This window comes from Oncorhynchus mykiss, chromosome 1 (genome assembly GCF_013265735.2).
Source record: "Oncorhynchus mykiss isolate Arlee chromosome 1, USDA_OmykA_1.1, whole genome shotgun sequence".
Lineage (NCBI taxonomy): Eukaryota > Metazoa > Chordata > Actinopteri > Salmoniformes > Salmonidae > Oncorhynchus > Oncorhynchus mykiss.
Genome location: NC_048565.1, coordinates 69,831,682 through 69,856,263, shown reverse-complemented (window position 1 = coordinate 69,856,263; position 24,582 = coordinate 69,831,682). Strand labels below are relative to the sequence as shown.

At 44.2% G+C, this 24,582-nt stretch overlaps 1 protein-coding gene across 5 annotated transcripts in view; it reads right to left on the bottom strand.

The window, feature by feature from the left end:
• The window catches only part of ltbp1 (latent transforming growth factor beta binding protein 1), a 132,039-nt gene that overhangs the window by 46,776 nt on the left and 60,681 nt on the right, over window positions 1–24,582 (bottom strand). Inside the window, exons 10-19 of one of the 5 annotated variants that reach the window (XM_021610250.2) lie at window positions 19,904–20,026; window positions 15,971–16,138; window positions 13,338–13,553; window positions 10,467–10,489; window positions 9,397–9,508; window positions 8,749–8,835; window positions 6,559–6,684; window positions 5,991–6,116; window positions 4,432–4,557; window positions 4,041–4,160 (exon numbers count right to left, since the gene is read on the bottom strand). In XM_021610250.2, coding sequence (XP_021465925.2) covers window positions 4,041–4,160; window positions 4,432–4,557; window positions 5,991–6,116; window positions 6,559–6,684; window positions 8,749–8,835; window positions 9,397–9,508; window positions 10,467–10,489; window positions 13,338–13,553; window positions 15,971–16,138; window positions 19,904–20,026 — 1,227 coding nt within the window. The remainder of the gene's footprint in view (window positions 1–4,040; window positions 4,161–4,431; window positions 4,558–5,990; window positions 6,117–6,558; window positions 6,685–8,748; window positions 8,836–9,396; window positions 9,509–10,466; window positions 10,490–13,337; window positions 13,554–15,970; window positions 16,139–19,903; window positions 20,027–24,582) is intronic. The other 4 variants (XM_021610258.2, XM_021610266.2, XM_021610284.2 and 1 more) reach the window with 4 other exon arrangements.

Sequence of the window (24,582 nt, the reverse complement as noted above, 5' to 3'; positions counted from 1 at the left end):
CACCACCAAGCAAGCGGCACCATGAAGACCAAGGAGCTCTCCAAACAGGTCAGGGACAAAGTTGTGGAGAAGTACAGATCAGGGTTGGGTTATAAAAAATATCTGACACTTTGAACATCCCACAGAGCACCATTAAATCCATTATTAAAACATTGAAAGAATATGGCACCACAACAAACCTGCCAAGAGAGGGCCGCCCACCAAATCTAATGGACCAGGCAAGGAGGGCATTAATCAGAGAGGCAACAAAGAGACCAAAGATAAACCTGGAGGAGCTGCAAAGCTCCACAGCGGAGACTGGAGTATCTCTCCATAGGACCACTTTAAGCCGTACATTCCACATAGCTGCGCTTTACGGAAGAGTGGCCAGAAAAAAAAGCAATTGCTTAAAGAAAAAAAATAAGCATAGACGTTTGGAGGTCGCCAAAAGGCATGGGGGAGACTCCCCAAACATATGGAAGAAGGTTCTCTGGTCAGATGAGACTACAATTGAGCTTTTGGCCATCAAGGAAAACGCTATGTCTGGCTCAAACCCAACACCTCTCATCACCCTGAGAACACCATCCCCAGTGAAGCATGGCGGTGGCAGCATCATGCTGTGGGGATTTTTTTCATCGGCAGGGACTGGGAAACTGGTCAGAATGATGGATGGCGCTAAATACAGGGAGATTCTTGAGGGAAATCTGTTTCAGTCTTCCAGAGATTTGAGACTGAGACGGAGGTTCACCTTCCAGCAGGACAATGACCCTAAGCATACTGCTAAAGCAACACTCGAGTGGTTTAAGGGGAAACATTTAAAATTCTTGGAATGGCCTAGTCAAAGTCCAGACCTCAATCCAATTAAGAATCTGTGGTATGATTGAAAGATTGCTGTACACCAGCAGAACCCATCCAACTTGAAGGAGCTGGAGCAGTTTTTCCTTGAAGAATGGGCAAAAATCCCAGTGGCTAGATGTGCCAAGCTTATAGAAACATATCCCAAGAGACTTGCAGCTGTAATTTCTGCAAAAAGTGGCTCTACAAAGTATTGACTTTGGGGGGGGGGGGGGGGGGGGGGGGGGGTGAATAGTTATGCTTGCTCAGATTATCTGTAGTTTTTTTGCCTTATTTCTTGTTTGTTTCACAATAAAACAATAAAAAAAATAGCATCTTCAAAGTGTTGTGTAAATCAAATGATACAAACCCCCCAAAAATCTAATTTAATTCCAGATTGTAAGGCAACAAAATAGGAAAAATGCCAAGGGGGGTGAATACTTTCGCAAGGCACTGTAGCTGGTGAGTTTTCAAAGGGGGGCTGTATATGACCAACAGCAGGGTAAAAAACATATTACTGTAAGCGGAGGATAGTATGAAACGCTAAAGATTAAATGAGGATAGTCTTAGAAATGCTAAATATTGATATCATCTCACTAAATACCTCGCCAGAAATACAGTCTGTCCTAATTCCCCTTGCTTGCAGTCTGTGTGAGGGCTTTGAGAAGACAGAGAAGCAGTGAACCAGTGCTGTGGCTCAGGGATTCGGGGGAAACTCTTGGACTTCGTAGTAAAGGCGGAGTGTAAGAGAGATGGAGTGGGGGACGAGCCAATGTCAATACCAGCCGCAGGACAAAGCACACACCTAACAGCAGAGCAGTGGGTGTTTTCCCCAAGTTCATACAGACACACACACACACACACACTCCTACACAATATATACAAAAGTATGTGGACACCCCTTCAAATTAGTGGATTTGGCTATTTCAGCCACACCCGTTGCTGACAGGTGTATCAAATTGAGCACACAGCCATGCAATCTCCATAGACAAACATTGGCAGTAGAATGGCCCATACTGAGGAGCTCAGTGACTTTCAACGTGGCACCGAAATAGGATACCACCTTTCCAACAAGTCAGTTCATCAAATTTCTGCCCTGCAAGAGCTTCCCCAGTCAGCTGTAAGTGCTGTTATTGCGAAGTGGAAGGCCACACAAGCTCACAGAATGAGACCGCCGAGTGCTGAAGCGTGTAGCATGTAAAAAATAATTTGTCCTCGGTTGTAACACTGCATCTGGAAGCAACGTCAGCAAAATAACTGTTCGAAGGGAGCTTCATGAAATGGGTTTCCATGGCTGAGCAGCCGCACACAAGCCTAAGACCACCATGCGCAATGCCAAGCATCGGCTGGAGTGGTGTAAAGCTTGCCGCTATTGGACTCTGGAGTGATGAATCACGCCTTCACCATCTGTGTACTACAAATACCTGGGTGTCTGGTTAGACTGTAAACTCTCCTTCCAGACTCACATTAAGCATCTCCAATCCAAAATTAAATCTAGAATCGGCTTCCTATATTTCAACAAGCATCCTTCACTCATGCTGCCAAACATACCCTCGTAAAACTGACCATCCTACCGATCCTCGACTTCGGTGATGTCATCTATAAAATATCCTCCAACACTCTACTCAACAAACTGGATGCAGTCTATCACAGTGCCATCCGTTTTGTCACCAAAGCCCCATACACTACCCACCATTGCGACCTGTACGCTCTCGTTGGTTGGCCCTCCCTTCATACTCGTCGCCAAACCCACTGGCTACAGGTTATCTACAAGTCTCTGCTAGGTAAAGCCCCGCCTTATCTCAGCTCACTGGTCACCATAGCAGCACCCACTCATAGCACGCGCTCCAGCAGGTATATCTCACTGGTCATCCCCAAAGCCAATTCCCCCTTTGGTCGTCTTTCCTTCCAGTTCTCTGCTGCCAATGACTGGAACGAATTGCAAAAAAATCTCTGAAGCTGGAGACTCACATCTCCCTCACTAGCTTTAAGCACCAGCTGTCAGAGCAGTTTACAGATCACTGCACCTATACTTAGCCTATCTGTAAACAGCCCATCTACCTACCTCATCCCCATACTGGTATTTATTTATTTATTTTGCTCCTTTGCACCCCAGTATCTCTACCTGCACATTCATCTTCTGCCGATCTACCATTCCAGTGTTTAATTGCTATATTGTAATTACTTTGCCACCATGGCCTATTTATTTCCTTATCTTACCTCATTTGCACTCAGTGTATATAGACTTTTTGTTTTCTTTTGTTTTACTGTATTATTGACTGTATGTTTTGTTTATTCCATGTGTAACTCTGTGTTGTTGTATGTGTCAAATTGCTACACTTTATCTTGGCCAGGCCGCAGTTGCAAATGAGAACTTGTTCTCAACTAGCCTACCTGGTTAAATAGAGGTGAACTAAATCAAATTAAATAAAATCTGGCAGTACGACGGACAAATCTGGGTATGGCGGATGCCAGGAAAATGCTACCTGCCCCAATTTATAGTGCCAACGGTAAAGTTTGGTGGAGAAGGAATAATGGTCTGGGCCTGTTTTTCATGGTTCGGGCTTGGCCCGTTAGTTCCAGTGAAGGGAAATCTGAGCGCCACAGCATACAATGACACGATTCTGGGCTTCTTTGTGGCAACAATTTGGGAAAGGTCCTTTCCTGTTTCAGCATGACAATGTCCCTGTGCATAAAGCGAGGGTAATACAGAAATGGTGTGTTGAGATCGGTGTGGAAGAACTTGGCTGGACTGCACTGAGCCCTGACCTCAACCCCATTGAACACCTTTGGGATGTATTGTAACGCCGACTGTGAGCCAGGCCTAATCGCCCAACATCTGTGCCCGTCTTCACTAACGCTCGTGGCTGAATGGAAGCAAGTCCCCGCAGCAATGTTCCAACATCTAGTGGAAAGCCTTCCCAGAAGAGTGGAAGCTGTTGTAGCAGCAAAGGTGGACCAACTCCATATTAACGCCCATGATTTTGTAATGAGATCTTCGACAAGCTGGTGTCCACATACTTCAGTGATGTAGTGTATGTTTAAACTGTACACGCGTGCACACACACACTCACGCACAAGACACAGAACGATGGATTGTCAAACAAGTCTTCTTTTTTTTTTCAACTCCAAATTGGTGGAAGGAATTTGAATGCAGAGCCAAGCCGCTCCAGTAATTTCGATGCTCCTGATTATTTGTGAGGGAAGGGGAATGTTCAGTCCCATACCGACACACTGTCCTCCCTGGCCCTGGAAGCCCTTTGGACACAGATCACACTCATACGAGCCTGGGAAGTTGATGCACAGGCCGGACGGACACACACCTAAGTCCAGACACTCATTTATATCTATGAGAGAGACAGAGAGTGAGAGAGAAAGAGAGAGACAGAGGTGTGGGGAAATTAGTTATATAAAAGAGGCAAGGAGAGAATCAACACCAAAAAAGGCCATTTGTTTCAGTGGGATGAGTGCTTGATGTGTGAGTAAGCCATATGCATACCATGTTATTGATAGGTCAAAAACAGCCATGCCATTGTCTTACCATGAAACCCCCTCTAATTCTCCTGCCCCTAAAGCTCTCAAAATAGAACCCAAATATGTAAAGGGTGCGTCCTGTACCTTCACACTGGCCTGTTGGGCTCATCCTGTAGCCACTGTCACAGTGAAAACAGGTGTAGGAACCCACGGTGTTGACACAAAACTCATCCTCAGGACACGTGTGGGTGTTCAGACACTCATTTAAATCTGAGAAAGGGATGTAGAGGGGGAGGGTCGAGACGAAGAGAGAGAGACGGAGATGGGAGAGGTTTGAAGATAGCACTTGGCTCCAACAAAGACGGTACATTCAAGAATCTTTCAAGAATAACCATTCCTTTTTTGGTACTCACCCGAACCCATTAAGCATAATCCCCAAAACCCTGGCGAAATGTGATGGTGTACCAATAATTCTAGTGCTGTGTCGCTAATGTTGTACAACCATGTCAGACACTACTCCGTCCAATGTCAACAATGGCAGCGTAAGTTCAGGCTAAAATTGATGGAATCTCTTGATCTGTCCATCGATCTGTGCCAAACCTTCATTTACCCCAGTCTGAGTGTGATATCCATCTATCTAAACTATTTGGACAGTCTGGCATTACAGAGGGCTAGGAGTTTGGCTCATGACACCCTTTCCTTGACTTTAACTGAATAACATGGACATTGCAGATTCATGCCAGGCCTATCCCTGCGTCATGCCCTCCTAGCCCCCTTAAGAAGGACCAATGCCAGGCTAAAGTGACTGGAACTTCCTCTGAGGGCTCTGGGCGGGACTTCCTGTGGGACATTAAAAAAAGACAGAACAAACGAGGAAGGAAACAGGGACCCCTAATTTGCCTCTTAAACGGTGTGATACCAACTAAAATAACCTCCTCAGCTGGGTATCCAGGATACCACTCCCCTCCTTAGAAACCAAACATCCCCCACCCCGATGTGGAAGTCCATGAGTCAACAAAACAAGCCACAGACTGCACACAGACTGCACATAGACTGCACATAGACTGCACATAGACTGCACACAGACTGCACACTTTATTTTTGTTTTAAGGTGACATGTAGTGTTTCTTCTGAGTAAGCCAGTGTTCCCAATGTCTTTTTAGTCTCGTTGTCACCGAACGTTCCATCTGCCTATAAAATACTTAGGGCTGTCGTCCTCAAGTTGCCTGTTTTGGTGCTCATATCCACATATAAATCCCTTGCAAACAGTAATAAACTATACTCTCATGTTTCATTTTCAGATGTTAGTCTGTTACAGTAGAGTTATGGGGAAATAATCACCAGCTTTTTGCCTCTGCAAACCTAATTTTGTGTCATTTTGTGGAAGAGAAAACGTGTGTAGAAACACCAGAAACCACCTAATGACAGTGTTCCCAGTATTTATATCCCAGGATAGAGAGGATGATGGGGAGGACGTCGCTAATGGGCTACACTGTGGTCACCTTCTAAAACGTTGCCCCTATCTCCAGGGAGGGGGGCTAAGCCAACAAGGAACTATACTGAAGACAACTGGGGAAATGAAAACACCCAAATGGCTATCCAAATGGCTATCCAGGTATTGAATCTCCTAGGCTTCTGCTATTGTTTTTGGTGTGTCTCTGTATTTCAGGGAGCGTGGCGGTATGTGTGTGAAATGGCTTTACCAATGCAACTGGTTCCCTCCTCATCTGTCATGAAGCCTGGTTGGCAAACACACAGGAAGCTGCCGGGAGTGTTCTTGCAGCGGCCGTTAGAGCACAATGATGCAGAATCCAGGCATTCATTAACATCTATCCACAGGTACAGCATGGCAGGAGACATGGGATGGAACATGAGTCAACTTGCTTAGACACATACTGACATGACACGTAAGTGGATTAAAGTACTATGAGATGCAATAGATATAGATACGAGTACTATGAGATGCAATAGATATAGATACGAGTACTATGAGATGCAATAGATATAGATACGAGTCTTTATTTCAAACCATCACTGTAGCAAAGAGGTCACTGAGTGATTCTCCTACCGTGTCTAAATGTATACATAACTATTCCTTCATCAAGAGAGGCCTCCAAAGGCTAGTAAAATCATTCCTATTTACAGATGTAATAAAATGGATCTACCTTCTGGGCGCAATCTGAAGTGTGAAATCCAATCAGACCAAATGAGAAGACGACTATTCCCATTGGTCTGATAAATGGATGTGACCTTTGACTTCTTGTTTCTCACCTACACAGGTGGTGTGTGTCTCGTCCATCTGGTAGCCCTCGTTACAGGTGCAGGTATAACCCTCGGCAGTGTTGTAGCAGATCCCCTGGCCACAGATGTGAGGGTTCACCTTGCACTCATCCACCTCTGGCCGAGAGAGAGAAAGAGAGAGATAGAGGAGGGAGAGAGAAGGAAACCTCATGCTACTCTTCAAATACTAAATACAAATATGCAGTTTCGATATGCGCGGCATAAACAAATCTATTCCATTCCTGCAAATGTCCTTTCCTCTCCCTAGCTAATAGTCTCATCAGCATCCCACTCATGGCTGCAAATGTGTTTCTGTATGACAAATCTGCTCAGTATGTGCATCAATCTGTCTACTCAGTCTTGACAGTGGGAAATTGCCTTCCATACCACAGAGGAAACGTAGGGAATAGAGTAAATCATAGTGTCTAATACCCATCAAAAGGCATCGATATGCAGACATATTACAGAAGTGGGTCACTGGGCCTACAGTTTCAGAGACCTAAGGACTAAGGATAAGCCGAAACTGTACAACTGTCAAATCACAGTGACTGAAAGGTTGGGCCATTTCAGATCTTGATGAGAAGTAGAGAACATGAAAGGGGGATTAAATGCCATGTGACAATCTATCAAAATACATTTTTAATACTTTACCTAAGAATTAGTGTTACTGAGGTTGTCAATGTCAGCAGGCTTGATGACTGGGCTTCTTCATAGCTCAGCAGGCCAGTATGGTGGAATTCAATTCATTGAAGTATTACTGTACACATTTCAATAGGTGAGGTTCCTTTGCTCGACTATGCTACAGTGGCATCTCCTCAGAAATACAGTTCAATTACTGTTATATTGCTGTGTTTTATATGGGATTTAGGGAGGACATCAGTCAGTCAAACAGAGGAGGGTGGGCCCCTGCTTACTCTCAAGCTTTCTTCCCACCTAAGGAGATTTTACTCAACTGTTTGGTCGAGAGTTATTGTTGAGCACTTTCATTTGATTGACTAATTGATTGCTTGGTTGAGGTACAGAATGCTTAGCGAGTGTAATTATTAGAATCTTAAAGAGCATCTGCGCCGTGGTACAATAAAACTATGGTTGTTTTTAACTTTAAAAAGAAACAGGTCCAGAATGTTTCGCAAGCATGGAGGCACGGAGACCAGAGACTATCACAGTAAGGATGATTAAGAAAAGAAGTGGGCAATTATGCCGCCCAGTTTACTGAGTGTCTGTCATCGGGAGGCCTCATAACATTTCTGTGGCCTCTTAATATGGTGTCACCTTTCCGGGACACCAGGACGTAAAACGCTGAGATGAGAGAGGTCTGGGGGTTTGGATATCCGCCTAGCAAAAATAAACCAAAATATCCCTGCGGTCCCCTGATTGGTCCAAGAGGTTTATGTGGGCCTGGCACCAGATAGTCCCACTCCCTTCCCTCCACACTAGTCTCCGTGCCGACACTCTCTCTCCTCTGCTGCTCTGAATATCCCCGTCTTCCTCGTCCAGGGTATCAAAATAAAAACAGGTGGGTTTCACACAAGTGGTTGCCTAGCGATGGCACCAATCACTGGCCTTCCCCTTTGAAGAAACACGGCAACAAAATCTAAAATTGGAATCTCTTAAATAAAACAATACAGGACCCAAATATATTTCTGTGAGGGTCAGGTGAGAAATAAAAGTTTCTCAGCACTTTCATTGGAGGGATTTGAAGCCATAATGATGTTGTTAGACTTTTCACATCTAGAAAGTGGAGAGAGAGACTTCATGTTGCTGTGGCCCCTCAACAGCAACACATGACTCCTAAATATAGAAGAGCGCAGAATATTCTCACAACGGGGGAGAACCCCAAGGACAAAGAAAAGGGGGTCAGGGAGAGTTCAAAAGTGCCATGTTCCCAGTCTGTGCAAATTCCTCTTATCGGCCTATTTCTTTGCCCCTGACCTGTGAGGAATTCAGATGCAGAGTTAAACACAAATAAAGGGTCAATTAATGGGCGAGTGAGGGAGATAAGAACTAAGCTTGTGTTCCCTTCATCCCTCCATTCATTCATGATTTATACACAACCAGCTCGGGATAGCTTAGATATAGAATGTAGCAGGGATGGTAGGTATCAACCCATCAGCTACACATTGACCTAACACTAAACTATGTCCAAATGTCACGTTACTGTATGTCAGTGTGAGCACTTACCTGCTGACTGAGTAGGGGCGATGTCCTGGCCAGCGTTGGTGGGGAGGATCAGGGCTGGAGCAGGGGGGGACGTTTCCTCCACAACCTCTGAGAGACCAGGACAGATGGAGCCAGGGGAGAGAACAGTGCAGTCAGACTTTCTGTGATCTTTAAAACGAGTGCTTCAGTGGGTACGAGTGTAAAACAGAGGACTGTAGGAATCCCAGCGGACAGAGATAAATCACTCGACGCCATCAAGTGCTGAGCTGACAGCTGTTTAAAGATTTTTCCAGCTTGGATACGTATTGGATGGAACAATAAAACAACTATTTTTACAACAATCGAAACGTTGCGTTTCAATTAAGATAACCCTAGACTTGAGTCTGGAGAAGACCCATCACAAATGGCAGGTGCTCTTTCCCTTATGACGATTAGTTCTGTTACGGGGGAAAGAACACAAGATATTTTTCAAACCAAGATATTTTCATTTTTATTCTGTCAGGTAAAATTGACCGTAAAGCACCAGTGGAGACCTACTTACATAGAGTTCGGTACAGTGCCAAAACAACCATCATAATTAAATAACTTGCAGAGAGTGAGAGTGAGCCTAGCCCTGTGAGACTGAAATAGCAGCAGAGAGAGTAGAGGGGAATGAAATGGATGAGACACCTTTGTAGGCCGGCTCCATCCTCATGGTAGAGACACCGGGAGAGAGCTGTGGCTGGCCAGCCTCGGCCTCAACTATTGGACTACTACTAGTAGCCTCCAGAATAACCAGCTCCTTGAAGGACAGAACACAAGACAAACACAATATGGACCTCCGGGGCAGTGGACTGATCCGTATAGACATGAGGTTTCAGTGAGCAAGCGCCGTTCATGCACCGTTGTCATGCGTGCGCTCGTCATATAGGCTGCTCAGCAGTAAACTACCTGGAGATCCGCTTGCATGATGGTGGTAATCCAAACATGGGTTTTCATTGAGTAGATAGGGTCTATAGTTATTAGTTGTGTGGACTCCAACTTGACTTCAGCTTTTCTTTTTTTCTTTTACCTTTGGAGTTTCTCTAGGATGTCAAAATGGTTTGCGCAATAGTGTTTACTTACCCTGCCTTTATCAAAGGGCTTTAGGTTTCAAGCTGCTGAGCCTACTGTTCCTCTGAAAGAACCAATATACTGTAGGAGGAGAGCTTCTATATTTACATAATTCAAGTCATAATACAATACTAAATCCATTACAGAAAAGTTTCAGGACTGTTCCGTTTTGGAGACTCCTAGGCTGCGTTTACATAGTTTAGGCTGCGTTTACATAGTTTAGGCTGCGTTTACATAGCTTAGGCTGCGTTTACATAGGCGGCCCGATTCTGATCATTTGCCCAATTATTGATCACTGATCTGCTTGGTCAAAAGACCAATTTGTGGAAAAAAAATCTGAATTGGGCTGCCTGTGTAAACGCATCCATACAGTATGAGGCTGGACAAAAGCGCAAAGAGCAAAGTCTTAGCAGCTGTGATTGGCATTGACAGATGTTCCACTGTGAAGTGCTCTTAAGCTGAAAGCGTGGAGCAGTGATTGGCTCAAAGTCATGCAGTGGTGATGCTGACTTCATGCAGAGGTGATGCTGCAGGCTGCTACTGCAGGTCGCTGCCATAGAGGCTAAAGTGTGAATCCTTCTTGTCGCATGCAAGAAAGCTATTTTCTTTTCATTTTTTCTTTTTTTTGCAGAAGAAACCCAACCTACCTGCTCAGGTGCATCTGTGGCTACTGGTCATAAAAAACAATATGAAAAAAATATGGAAAAAAACAAGAGTGAGATCGAGAAAGAGTTTGGAAGCACAAGGCTGGATATACCTGCCCTTGATCATCAAGTTGTCAGAGACAAGTACATCATATACTTCATTACATTTCTCCAATAAATATCTTCAGGCTTTTGAATAAATTAATAACCCTTTCCGGCTGGGGCCAGAGGACCAATCATTTGCAATTCATAAGACTGTCACCTTCACAGGCTCTGGGGGTACGTTTAGCTGTTCATGGCCATGTCGAAACATGATCTTTTTCATAGCAACGGACAAATGTTAATCAGTTACAAGGTCGTTCCACTTACACCTTATTTTAAACACTGGCCAAATGCCATGTCATAACTCAACCCTCAGGCGTTTTTACTGTATTTAGATCTAGAGGTCATAAAAACAAACAGGATTGTTATTAATGTAGCAGAACATTGGGCATGAAACAAATCACCTCCACCAGGATTTTTAGCTCAGTGGTGCCAGCTTTAGCCCCTTGTGGCATGCAAACACTAATCTACACAGGTTTGGGCAGTGGCTTTCTCTCTTATTGTTTGTCTGAGTCTGTCCTCTGCATTGGAATCCTCTGTACTCGGAGCTCGAGAGAAGCTTAGTGGTAATTTGGACAAGTCTGTGTGCTCTAATGCTGCCAAGTTTCTCTTTCCATCGCCAACTCCCAAGCATGTCCTGAACAATACGAAAGAGGAGCTCCATCTCTCCTCTCTCTCAGAATCCAGAAGTTTGAGAGTCGACGGCAAGCCAAAGCATGTGAATCCTCATCATCCTGTCCAGGGTGGAACTGAATTGATGTCTGGTTGAGAGATATTTTTAAAGACCCCACACACACAGTCATACAAATACAAATCTGTTTAGTTTCACTTACAGTACCAGTCAAAAGTTGACACACCTAGTCATTCAAGGGTTTTTCTTTATTTTTACTATATTGTAGAATAATAGTGACAACATCAAAACTATGAAATAACACATTTGGAATCATGTAGTAACCCAAAAAGTGTTAAACAAATCCAAATATAGTTTATATTTGAGATTCTTCAAAGTAGCCACCCTTTACCTTGATGACAGCTTTGCACACTCTTGGCATTCTCTCAACCAGCTTCATGAGGAATGATTTTCAAACCGTCTTGAAAGAGTTCCCACATATGCTGAGTACTGGTTGGCTGGTTTTCCTTCACTCTGAGGGACTCATCCCAAACCATCTCAATTGGGTTGTGGAGGCCAGGTCATCTGATGCAGCACACCTAGTGGTTAGAGCGTTGGGCCAGTAACCAAAAGGTTGCTGGATCAAATCCCAGAGCTGACAAGGTAAAAATCAGTCATTCTGCCCCTGAGCAGGGCAGTTAACCCACTGTTCCCCAGGTGCCGAAGACATGGACATCGATTATGGATGTCTGATTCAGAGGGGTTGGGTTAAATGCGGAAGACACATTTCAGTTGTACATCTGACTAGCCCTTAAATAGCCTGCAAGTGTGTTTTGGGTCATTGTCCTGTTGAAAAACAAATGATAGTCCCACTAAGCGCAAACCAGATGGGATGGCGTGTCACTGCAGAATGCTGTGGTAGCCATGCTGGTTACGTGTGCCTTCAACTCTAAATACATCACAGACAGTGTCACCAGCAAAGCATCCCCACACCATCACACCTCCTCCTCCATGCTTCATGGTGGGAACCAAACAAGCGGCGATCATCCGTTCATCCACTCTGCGTCTCACAAAGTCACGGAGGTTGGAACCTAAAATCGCAAATTTGGACTTATCAGACCAAAGGACAGATTTCCACCGTTCTAATGTTCGTTGCTCGTGTTTCTTGGCCCATGCAAGTCTCTTATTATTTTTGGTGTCCTTTAGTAGTGGTTTCTTTGTAGCAATTAGACTATGAAGGCATGATACATGCAGTCTCCTCTGAACAGTTGATGTTGAGATGTCTCTGTTACTCTTTGAAGCATTTATTTGGCCTGCAATTTCTAAAGCTGGTAACTCTAATGAATGTATCCTCTGCAGCAGAGGTAACTCTGGGTCTTCCTTTCCTGTGGCGGTCCTCATGAGAGCCAGTTTCATAATAGCACTTGATAGTTTTTGCGACTCCACTTGAAGAAACTTCCAAAGTTCTCTTTTTCCGGATTGACTGACCTTCATGTCTTAAAGTAATGATGGACTGTCGTTTCTCTTCGCTTATTTGAGCTGTTCTTGCCATAATATGGACTTGGTCTTTTACCAAATAGGGCTAACTTCTATATACCACCCCTACCTTGTCACAACACAACTAATTGGCTCAAACACATTAAGAAGGACAGAAATTTCACAAATGAACTTTTAACAAGGCACACCTGTTAATTTAAATGCATTCCAGGTGACTACCCCATGAAGCTGGTTGAGAGAATGCCAAGAGTGTGCAAAGCTGTCATCAAGGAAAAGGGTGGCTACTTTAACACTTTTTTGGTTACTACATGATTCCATATGTGTAATTTCATAGTTTTGATGTCTTCACTATTATTCTACAATGTAGAAAATAGTAAAAATAAATAAAAACCCTGGAATGTGTAGGTGTGTCCAAACTTTTGACTGGTACTGTTGAATGGGTGGATTGCTCTTTATTTGGACAAAAAAGTTTTGCGCTGGCACTGTAGGTACACAAAATTGCACATATCAAAACAGCCCAGCATAGTGAAAAGACAAGAGCATGGCCCCTATCTATGAGTCACACTCAGTCCCACCCAGCTCAGCCCAATCTTCTGTGTCTGTCTTTCCATAGTACATTAGTAAAGATGGCCTGGTACAGAGGAAATTGCATTATGTTGACTTACCTGGTACAGAGGGAAGCTGTCTCTCAGCGACGCTCAAGGCCTCCACTGGTTTCTCATGTGTCGGCAAGGGCAGAGGCGGGGCCACAGGCTCTTGGTGGGTGATCATTGGCTTGTTGATGGTCTCAGGTTGGCTGGGTAGTTTATTAGGTGGTTTGGGCTTGTAAGATCCTGTGACAGTGTAGCCCATCCCACCAGGGCATATCTCCTTGAATTTAGCTAAAATGTTTAAAATAAAAATACAGTAAGTACATCCATACTTTATGCAAGACAAAAAAAATATCTATTTCAGGTTCAAAATAATAAATTATAGCTATGTGACTCATTTGGCTGATCTTTCATTTTATGTAACTCCAATGTAACGTACAATAGGTTACATGCTGTTTGGTTTTTGTTGTTGTAGCAGATTTGTGTATATCAGTCTCTGGGTCATTCCACCAATTGGGTGCCTTTTGAGTAGTATACCTTGGTGAAAAAAACCCATAGAATTTCACCTAATTTTAACATTCTGTCGTAAAGAGCACATGTTCAACTTAATAAAAAGCATGTGTTTCCATCTCGAGGTTAAATAAAAAAAATAAAAACTATATTAAGTGTCTATTAAGTGCCAAATAAAGTAGAAGGGTGACTGTAACAAGGTAGATGATCTTAAATCAGCCAGAAATTCCCTTGTGACAGGAGGAATGGAAGCTTATTGTGAGCAACAGGGAGGGTCAATTGAATGCAAGCTTCACGAAAAAAAATATATTGTCAAAAAATGTCTAGCCTGTCCATCTATGGGTAACAGTGTTGACATGTTATGCTCAACCCACTCAGTTTTCCCCCACAAAACACCAGAAAATTGCAAAAAAGAGTAGAACCAGCTCACCTGTTTTTACACTGTAGTTTTACAATTCTATTATTATTAGAATAGTTTCATCCTCTTAAAATGAGAGTTCAGTTCATGTAACAGGGTTGACCTTATAATGAGACTTCAGTTCATGTAACAGGGTTGACCTTAAAATGAGGGAGAGTTTTTGGTTTTACATAAAAATGAATCACTAATCACATTAAATAAATAATCATCTTCACAAATGACTGTCATGATGATTAAAACTTGATGATTAAAATGTTGGGGTTAAGTGGGTTAAAATCTTCCTATAAGTCTAAGACAGTGCACAGACATTTGGTCAATATTAAAAAGGGAACTACATTTAATTTAACGGGATTTTAAAATTCAGTATTGATGCACAATTTCTACTTAATATATCAAAGGGACGCAAAGGCACTCATTTCATGGAATGTCCCTTCTGAGTTCTTTCTGAGCTCCACATAGCCTTCGTAATGTGTCCTCTCTGCAGGACTTATGTGTTCCCATTAGAAACCGAGGAGACACAGTGGATCAAGTCACTGGTGATGAAGACTGAGAGTCACACACTTGTCTCATTCTTGAATGTCTTTGTGCAACTAGCATTTTGTAAGGACTTGACTTGATTTGTTTGGGAAGCGTCATGTCAAGGCTTTCATTTATGTCCCAATGAATGAAAACTAAGTACCAACCATTGTTACACAGTGTAGCATCCACCAATCCAGTTTCATATAAGAATAGCACATGCTATCTATGCAGTTTCCCATTTTAACCAACAAGCATTTGCAAGAAGTTAGAATCTACCAAAATAAACTGTCTCCATCTCTATCTGAATTGAAAGAACCATGTCAGCCAATTGTAATTCAACCACGACATTGATAGTGAAAAGAATATATCAGAATAATCAGTTACTAATCCAGCTACAAGCTGCGAACATTCCGACAAACAAAGAAAAAATAACATTAAAGAGACCTTAAAAAATGCTGCCCTTCATAACAAGGTAAATCCTACATGTAATCTGCTCAAGTTTATTTCCAGATAAAGGAGCACGTCTCTAATTTACTCTTATAACAGCTCTTAACCTTACCTACAGAAACGTCCTCACATTGGGAGAAATGGGCCCGGTTCCAAGCAATCATCCCCTAACTCTATTACACTCCCCATAACAACTTACTGTACTACACTGGGAACTTTGAAGATCTGGCAACCAAAATAATCTGGCAACCCAGATGATTTTAACGGGTGTTGTTAATTAGGCTAAACGAGGCCATCCAGTAATGTCTCCCGGAGCCTAGACAGACAATACAGGCACAGACACAGAAAAGGCTTACACTTGTTCCCAGACTAACCTCCCAGGTCTAATGGAATGTTTGGCTCAGTGTCATCAATTCATTAAGACAGACCTTTTCAAGTGGAAGTGTGAGGACTCAGCAAACAGTTTCTATCTATTTAGTGTGCCTGTGCTGCACATGATCTGCAGGTGTCCGCTATTGTGTCACCCCAGCCAACACTGACCATGATACCCATACAGATGGCAATGGCGGATGGGGAGACATGGTGGAATACGGGGAGACAGGAGGAGGGTGCTGGTGGTGGAGGTATAACTACATCTAAAACTGTCTACTTGGCAAAGCAGTGAAACACATGCACAGAGAGAGAGAAACATTGAGTGTGGGTGGGGGATGGATGCCACTGGTCCCACATTTCAATCTCTCAATGTGAGAGTGGTGGAATGGATGGATGGGTGGAGGTGTCTGGGACTCAGAGTTGCTGGCGTCGGAGGCCTTACCTGTTCCTGGTAGGGGGCACTTGTCGCAGCGCGGGCCCCAGGCCTTGCCCACACTGCAGCAGCAGAGCTGTTTGCTCAGCTGAGCAGACACCGGGTGCAAACACTGCTTCCCCGAACTGACCAATCGGAAACAAGCCCCTTTCTCCTCGTGGACGGCAGAGGTGTCGGCTGAAGAGGTGCAGTGGGAGAGTGGCAAGGGGAGGTGCGCCACAGTGGGGGGAGACACAGACATGGGGGGAGAGAAAAGAGAGAAAGAGAAAATAAAGAAGTCCCCCTTCACCGGAATCCACCCGCCCAACACAGAGTACAGTACTCACACATTTATAACAACATCAAAAATACCAAGAAAATGTTGAAACATCTCAGTGGTAGATAGCTGTGTTGCCTGCTACCGCCGATACATTTCATATCTTCATCACAGGATTTTTGAGCTATGAAGAAAGTGTCAACTAGACTAACCTAAAAGCTCAAACGCAAAACACCCACAAGCACAGCACATACAACAACAAAAGCTCTCTGGGTGTACAAACATCGAGCTCTTCATGCCAATGCTTCATGCACTAATGAACAAAGTCAAATGCTGACCCAAATAACAGCATGCAGTAGGGTTGGTTGAGTGTTTCTGAATGGTGCACATCATGAGGGGTTTAAGCAGCACAAATCCTGAAGTGTAGTAGTGGAAACTGTGGTATGGCAAGGCACCAACGGAACAAAGACTCTCTAAGGATTTGACTTCCAAGTAAAGCTGGAACCACATGATGTTCTTCCACTATTTCTTCATTTTTCAATGGGTGAGCTCTCCTATCAACGTTAAATCAGTGCTCGTACAAACTGACCATGATATTCCTTTTTTTCTCCCTCTCACAACAGTCTCCAAATCCCAAAATGTAACAATGTTGAACTGCTGAGGCCAAAAGGAGGGCTTAATGGGTTAATGCATATCAACATCAAATTAGAAGTACTGGAGTGCCCAAGACATCATTCAAAGAACAGTGAAATGTAATAGATGCTTCTTTACCAATCCTGTACAAAAGGTCACAAAGACTTGTTCTAAAGTTGTAATTCTTCTAACATTTTCCGCTTTAGGCAGTTTGTGTGGTGCTTTGATATTCGTCAAAACAGACTGAAAAAAAGTTATCAGGTTTTCAGTCATTATTGACAGAGAGAGTGTGTGTGCGAGCGTGTGTGTGTGTGTGTACTGTTGGAAAGGGGGGCTCGAAAGGCTCCAAATCTGCTATCCCTCCAAAATCCTTAACAAAAATCGTGACGGCGCCTCCGAGTCTCTGACACACGGGTGCACGGGAGCACATGGGAGCTCGGGAGCTCGGGAGCACGGGAGCACACGGGAGGATCCTGTATGACAGGCAGCAATCACTTTCGCTCTAGAGTCTCCACTCACTTCCCAAATTCCATCCACCCTCCTCCTCCCTCCTCCTTACCACCCACATTGAAGTTGCTCTAAGGCCTCGCCAAAGCCGCCAATTAATACCAGTGACCAGGGGTGCAACTTTCACTGGGGACCCCCCACATTCTGAAATGGCATTTTTGTCCACACCTGTTTTATCATTGGAATGTGACACAAAACAGGGCAAAAGTGCGCTTTAGGACCGTGTGGACACCTCCGAGGGGTCGGTAGGCTGTTTGTAGTGTTGATCCGACCAGATAAAATAACTATTTTATTTATTTATTATATGTCCCCCCACTTCTTAAACCAAAGTTGCGTCCCTGCCAGTGACTCACGCTTGAGTATTTTCTTGAGTCTCAGAAACTGTCTAGCTAATAGGGCTAGAGGGTGACTGTTGGGGCTCTCCTGGTTTCTCAAAGCAAACTAGAGCAGACCGTGAATAGGCCAGTGAATTCCCCAATGATGGGATCTCTCCCTTTGTCGGATGTGAGAGGCAGCAGAGTAGAGGGGAGTGGGAAGGGGAGATGGAGAGAGATGAGGGTGCTGGAGTTCTGCTAGATTGCCCTGGGAAGCCCTCCCTTAATTTCTAGACAGTTGCTGCACTTGTCTCCCATCATGTTACCTATTTGGAGCGTTGCCCTTTACACTTGTACCCGTATACGGGTTGAAAATGCAGATGTGGGCCTCCCGAGTGGTGCAGCGGTCTAAGGCACTGCAAAACAAACCAACTACAAGTGTGCTTGATCTAGTTCCTCAACGGCACAACTAGGAGAGCTACAAAAAAAAGTTGTAGTTGAAGACTCTTCTTCAACTATAACATAAAACATAGACATAAAATTGCATTGAAATGACTTAGGAACTGTGCACACTTTTGAGAAGTGTGTGGCCACTTGGAGACACCAGTTCGTCCTCTCACTCAAACCCCCTTTTTTTTGTCTTATGTTGCATCTACCCACATTTTCCAGAAATCTTCTTATCATGTTACTGAATGTATCCAGAGTATTTTCAGATTTCGTTATCAACAAATCCGGCAAAAAGTACAGTAAATGTAAAATGCACATCAAATCAACAGTGTAATGTTTGGATTCAGTCAGGTGAACTGTTGTGTCCACACCTTTTGTCTAATAATTCCCCCGTAATCTCCAAACTGTTCCCTTTCAATTGCTGCCATGCTTATGCATTTCACATTTCTTTCGTAAGAAACATTTCAATTTAGCCCTGTCCGTACAGGCCAATTTCCACGATTGGGTTTAGGGTTTATCTCGCGTGGTAGGTGCATTTCAAGCAGTCATTACTGATCTTTTGGTCAAGAATGTCGTCTTGCACCAGTGGAACGTTTGATGGCGTGTCAGAATCCGAAAATAAAATTGAGGCACAGTTATTGTAAGTGCTACGCATGGAATGCATCGGTTTATTTTAGTTCTAAGTGTAGTTGGACACAGGATGCACATGTATGTGTGAAGTCTGATTCCATGGTACAATAGGGCATTATTAGTGGCGCTCACAATGGGAAAGTCCGTTTTGGTTGGTTACTGTTGCTGTCATGCATATTATAAGCCAATCGACACACAAAGGCAGTACATAGGAGGGTCAGGCTGTATTTGGTCCTTCATCAACACCAATATGTTTCTCTCTATGCCTTTCATGCCAGCAGAGAGCTCAGTAAGTCAACACACACAATGAGGGGAGATGTCTAGATCCGACATTGGCAGTTCAATGACAGGCAACACATGCAGGGGAGGGAGGAAACACAATGGGTGATGTCACTGATGAATTTACAATGCCTCCTTTTTCCATGTAAGGACAAAACTGTAGCAAGGCTCCTTGCCATAGCCAGTGATGTTGATGAATGGCCACTCAGGTTTCAATAGCAATGAGAGAAATAGAGGAGAACCAGGAGGATACACAAACCAAGAGTCAAAACCCACACACACACACACATACACACACACACACACACACACACAGGTTGGACTGGGAGAGACAACAACCGTCAGGGAAAAGCATCCTAAACAAGACCGTCTTTAAAGGCCATCACTGATCAATTGCTCTCCTACCAAGAACCCAGAGAACTCGGAATCAAGTCACTAGGATTTTAATCTCTCAACCCAAAACTCCTTCCTTCCTTCCCTCCCTCCCTCCCACTTTCAGTGGAGAGAAATACGATCTGTTGTGTTTGGCAATATGCTGTGCCTTTTGCTCCATGCTCTGAGGGGAATCTAATTAATATGATAAACGCCATGCTATTCATCCATGCATTCCCATCTGTTCCCACATTCATATGCATATCATCAAAACACAGCCTTTGCAGTACGCTTTGCGGCATTCAAAACAGACTGCAATCTTACAGACTGCAATCCTGACTGTACAGGCTGAAGTAATATATATTTTTAAAGGTATTGGAAATGTCACACCCAAATATAGCACAGAGAGAAAGACAGAGCGAGAGAGAGAGGGAGATAGAGCAAGAGAGGAAGAGAGGGCGAGACAGAGAGAGAGAGAGACAGGGAGAGTTATGAAGGACTTACGGATACAGGTGGAGAGGGTGGGGTCAGGGATATAGCCGACCTTACAGCTGCACCTGTAGCTGCCCATGGTGTTCAGACAGTCTCCGTTGGGACACACACCCTGCAGCTGGCACTCATTAAGATCTGCAACAGAAAACCAAGGAGAGGAACAAAGTAATACACTGTGGATATACATATTAGTGTGTATTACACATTACATAAAGGATTATGAACTGAATGTGCATAGAATAGAGATGTGTACGCTGACAATTCTACCGATTACCATAATTTGGTTTGTTTCTATACATAAGTTTGTATAATAGCTCACAACAACCGCATTCGTATCATAATGTTTGGTGTAGCCCCAACATCACTGTTATAGCCCAAGGCAGCTCCCGTAGTTTGAAGTAATTCATGTGGAGTGGAGGAGACCGGTTATGGAGTAACCTGATAAATGAGCAGGTTGATGTCCTTAGTTATGAGGCTGGATGTGGGACTAACAGCTTTGGGGGTCCACTGGTTCACTGCGGAGTAGCCATGTCAGCCAGTAACCGCTATGCAATCTGGTTTCCAAGCTGGTCATCGGTGCACCTCAGCCACGCTCAAGGTCCTAAATGATATCATAACCGCCATCGATAAGAGACAATACTGTGCAGCTGTATTCATCGACCTGGCCAAGGCTTTCGACTCTGTCAATCACCACATTCTTATTGGCAGACTCAACAGCCTTGTTTTCTCAAATGACTGCCTCGCCTAGTTCACCAACTACTTATCAGACAGAGTTCAGTGTGTCAAATCGGAGGGCCTGTTGTCCGGACCTCTGGCAATCTCTTTGGGGGTGCCACAGGGTTCAATTCTCGGGCCGACTCTCTTCTCTGTATACATCAATGATGTCGCTCTTGCTGCTGGTGATTCTCTGATCCACCTCTACGCAGACCACACCATTCTGTATACTTCTGGCCCTTATTTGAACACTGTTAACTAACCTCCAGATGAGCTTCAATGCCATACAAAACTCCTTCTGTGGCCTCCAACTGCTCTTAAAAGCTAGTAAAACTAAATGCATGCTCTTCAACCGATCGCTGCCCACACCCGCATCACTACTCTGGACGGTTCTGACTTAGATTGTGGACAACTACAAATACCTAGGTGTCTGGTTAGACTGTAAACTTTCCTTCCAGATTCACATTAAGCATCTCCAATCCAAAATTAAATATAGAATTGGCTTCCTATATCGCAACAAAGCATCCTTCACTCATTCTGCCAAACATACCCTCGTAAAACTGACTATCCTACCGATCCTCGACTTCGGTGATGTCATTTACAAAATAGCCTCCAACACTCTACTCAGCAAATTGGATGCCGTCTATCACAGTGTCATCCGTTTTGTCACCAAAGCCCCATAGACTACCCACCACTGCGACCTGTATGCCTTCGTTGGCTGGCCTTCGCTTCATATTTGTCGCCAAACCCACTGGCTCCAGGTCATCTATAAGTCTTTGCTAGGTAAAGCCCCGCAGCACCCACCCATAGCATGCGCTCCAGCAGGTATATTTCACTGGTCACCCCCAAAGCCAATTCCTAATTTGGCCACCTTTCCTTCCAGTTCTCTGCTGCCAATGACTGGGACGAACTGTAAAAATCACTGAAGCTGGAGACTCATTTCTCCCTCTCTAACTTTAAGCATCAGCTGTCAGAGCAGCTCACAGATCACTGCACCTCTACATAGCCCATCTGTAAATAGCCCATCCAACTACCTCATCCCCATACTGTTATTTATTTATTTTGCTCCTTTGTATCTCTACTTGCACATTCATCTTCGGCACATCTATCACTCCAGTGTTTAATTGCTATATTGTCATTATTTCGCCACTATGGCCTATTTATTGCCTTACCTCCCTTATCCTACCTCATTTGCAGACACTGTATATATACTTTTTTCTATTGTATTATTGACTATATGTTTGTTTATTCCATGTGTAACTCTGTGTTATTGTTTGTGTCGCACTGCTTCGCTTTATCTTGGCCAGGTCGCAGTTGTAAATGAGAACTTGTTCTCAACTAGCCTACCTGGTTAAATAAAGGTGAAATAAATAAATAGAGTCTGACTTGTTAAGGAACCAACAACTGGGTAGACGTAATATGTCCAGCGGGAAGAAGGTGAACAGAATGCTCTCCCCTGTATACTTTGTTATAACAGGAGACAAGCAGACTTTGTATCCCCTTCCAACACGGCTGCCTCTTAGCTGTTTACATATATCGTGTTCATTTGTTTTGGTATCCAGATTACAAGTGTAGTTTGTCATTGAGAGGGCTAAATACGAAGCATGCTTTCGTGTTAAGTATCCAAACGGGAGCTCTGTTCCATCCAGAGTTCCATGTGCTTTGTTCCTCTTTCATTTTGTTCAACGGGGTTAATATTATCACTTTACATGTTGTTCATTCTGTTGCAAAAGTGAAAAGATATACCAGTACAGGATCATCGCTCATCCACAGAGTGTTCTAGAAGCCTCACACACGACAACGTGGGCCGTGTACTTGACAAGAGCAGCATCACACCATCATGTGGTACAGGCCACAGCACGTTGATATCCTTCCATGTAATGTCATGAATATTTCAGAGGACACATCCTGACCAGGTTCATGTCACAGGAGGCTCTGCTGTGTTCTGTTAAACAGGAATTGAATTGGGGGTGGGGGAATGAGGGCGTTCCCACCTGTCTCACATGACAGATGATCCAAATCAGGCAGATCTCAGGAGGAGAAAGACGTTTGCGTTAACAGTCATTACTGTTGATATTCCTCTGCTAGGAATATCAACAAATGGCTATTCTCATCTATGGGATGTGTTTCCACTGGCGCTTTCACGGTTTTAACACCTGCATCGTTCCTTTAAGCCCCGCCCACAAGTGCTGTCAATCACTGCACTGACAGAATAATTACCCACAATATACACTCACTATTTCTGTCCCCTCGGGGCCCCACAGAGAGCATCCCACTGCCTCTGATGACACACAGAGGAGTATGCTGCTGTGGTGAGGGGATCACTGCTCTCTTATCACTTGAATCACTTTGGACTCAGATCCACTGCCTGGACTGGGACAGACCTGCACGCATTAGTCACCACAACCTTCAGCAGCGCCTGAGAAGCGTTAAACGAGAGTATGTGGGAGGGAGATTGGCTTGTCCAAGAGAAGTCATACTGAACATGACCCAGCCTAACACCAAGCCTGTGTGGCTCACTGGGGAATATTGAATCAGAACCTGGATCAGAACCAGACCCGCCGACTACACGCAACTTTAAACCAGCCGAGTGATCCTCTATCGTGTCTCTTTTTTCCCTCCATTTGTTATATTGGACAGTCACACCATATCCAACAATTAGTAAACACACATAGCTAGCTCAAAGGAAAACTAAATGGAGATTCAATCCAAATCAGCTCTGTAAAAAAAGGGGTGATAATAAGGGGAACAGGATGTGTTGGATTACAGGGTAAAGAGTCACAGCACCTCCACAGGAATAATAAGTCTGGTCTCCTGGGCTGCCACTCTCCTCAGCCTGGCAGCACTCCGAATAGGCAGCGGTCAGGCCTCGGCTCCCCTTTCAGAGCCCTTCTCAGCCTAACCACAGTTATGGCACGCGCCTTGGCGCGGTGGCACTCTGCCTCATGTAGAACCAGTGGAACCCGGGAAGATGCCCTCTGTTGTTTGTGCCATGCACTACAGTAACAGTGCCGTCAATGAATGGGATCCCTTTGAAGTGAGTAGGGAGTGATGTCCCCTAATGTTTTCAATGTACTGTCCACTGTTCCAATAGAATTCGCAATGATGTAGAATAATGTAGTGTGCTTAGTGTTGGCCAGTTGTTACTGTAGTAGAGATGCTCACGAGCACAATATTAAGGATAAGCCTTCACTATTTCATAACTCCTCTGTGTAAGATCTGTCAGTTCAAACAGTCGGCTATCATAGAGAGAAGCAGAGGTCTGGGTTTCCTGCTGATTAGAGGAGAGCAGTAGGGGTTCTATTTTTTGTTGAAAAAGTGAGCAGTCCGTTGCCTCTGAGCAGGCGTGTGGCGTATACACAGACACTGGTCTCTCTCCCTCACCCTCCCTCCCCTTGAGTGGAATGCTGAGTGAATGGGCCACAGTAGGTTCAAAAGTCGCTGGGGCAGAGCAGGCTTGATTTAGTGTGACTCCTCTGAAAACGGCCTGCCAGCCCTGAAGTATTGTAGTCATTGTTCGCTATCATATCCCAATTCAATACAGATTAGGGAAATCTATCAAATATGGCACCTGCCTCTTTTCCCTCTCTCCCCCGCATGGCTGTTATGGTGTTTGGGGTCCTGCTAAAGCAGGATTGATCACTGACGACCAAGTGGAGCAAGTCAAGAGTAGAAAGAGAAGAAAAACGTTCATTTTTGATAGATTTCAGGAGACAACAAATGGCAGCTGACAAACCAGTGTCATAAATGGGCTGAATCAGTCTATCTGTGGAGGACTAGAGGGTGAGGGACCAGCAGAGGGTGCTGTATATAGGTAGACAAGCCCACATCACCCAAGGAAAGAGCAGAGTAGAGAGCACAGGAAACGACACAAAGCGAGAGAATGATCTCCTTGTCAAAATGAAGCATATTCATTCCTCGTCTCTGGATGGTAGCCCTGCGCTCTCGCAGGGTTTTATGTGGCTGGTGACAAATCA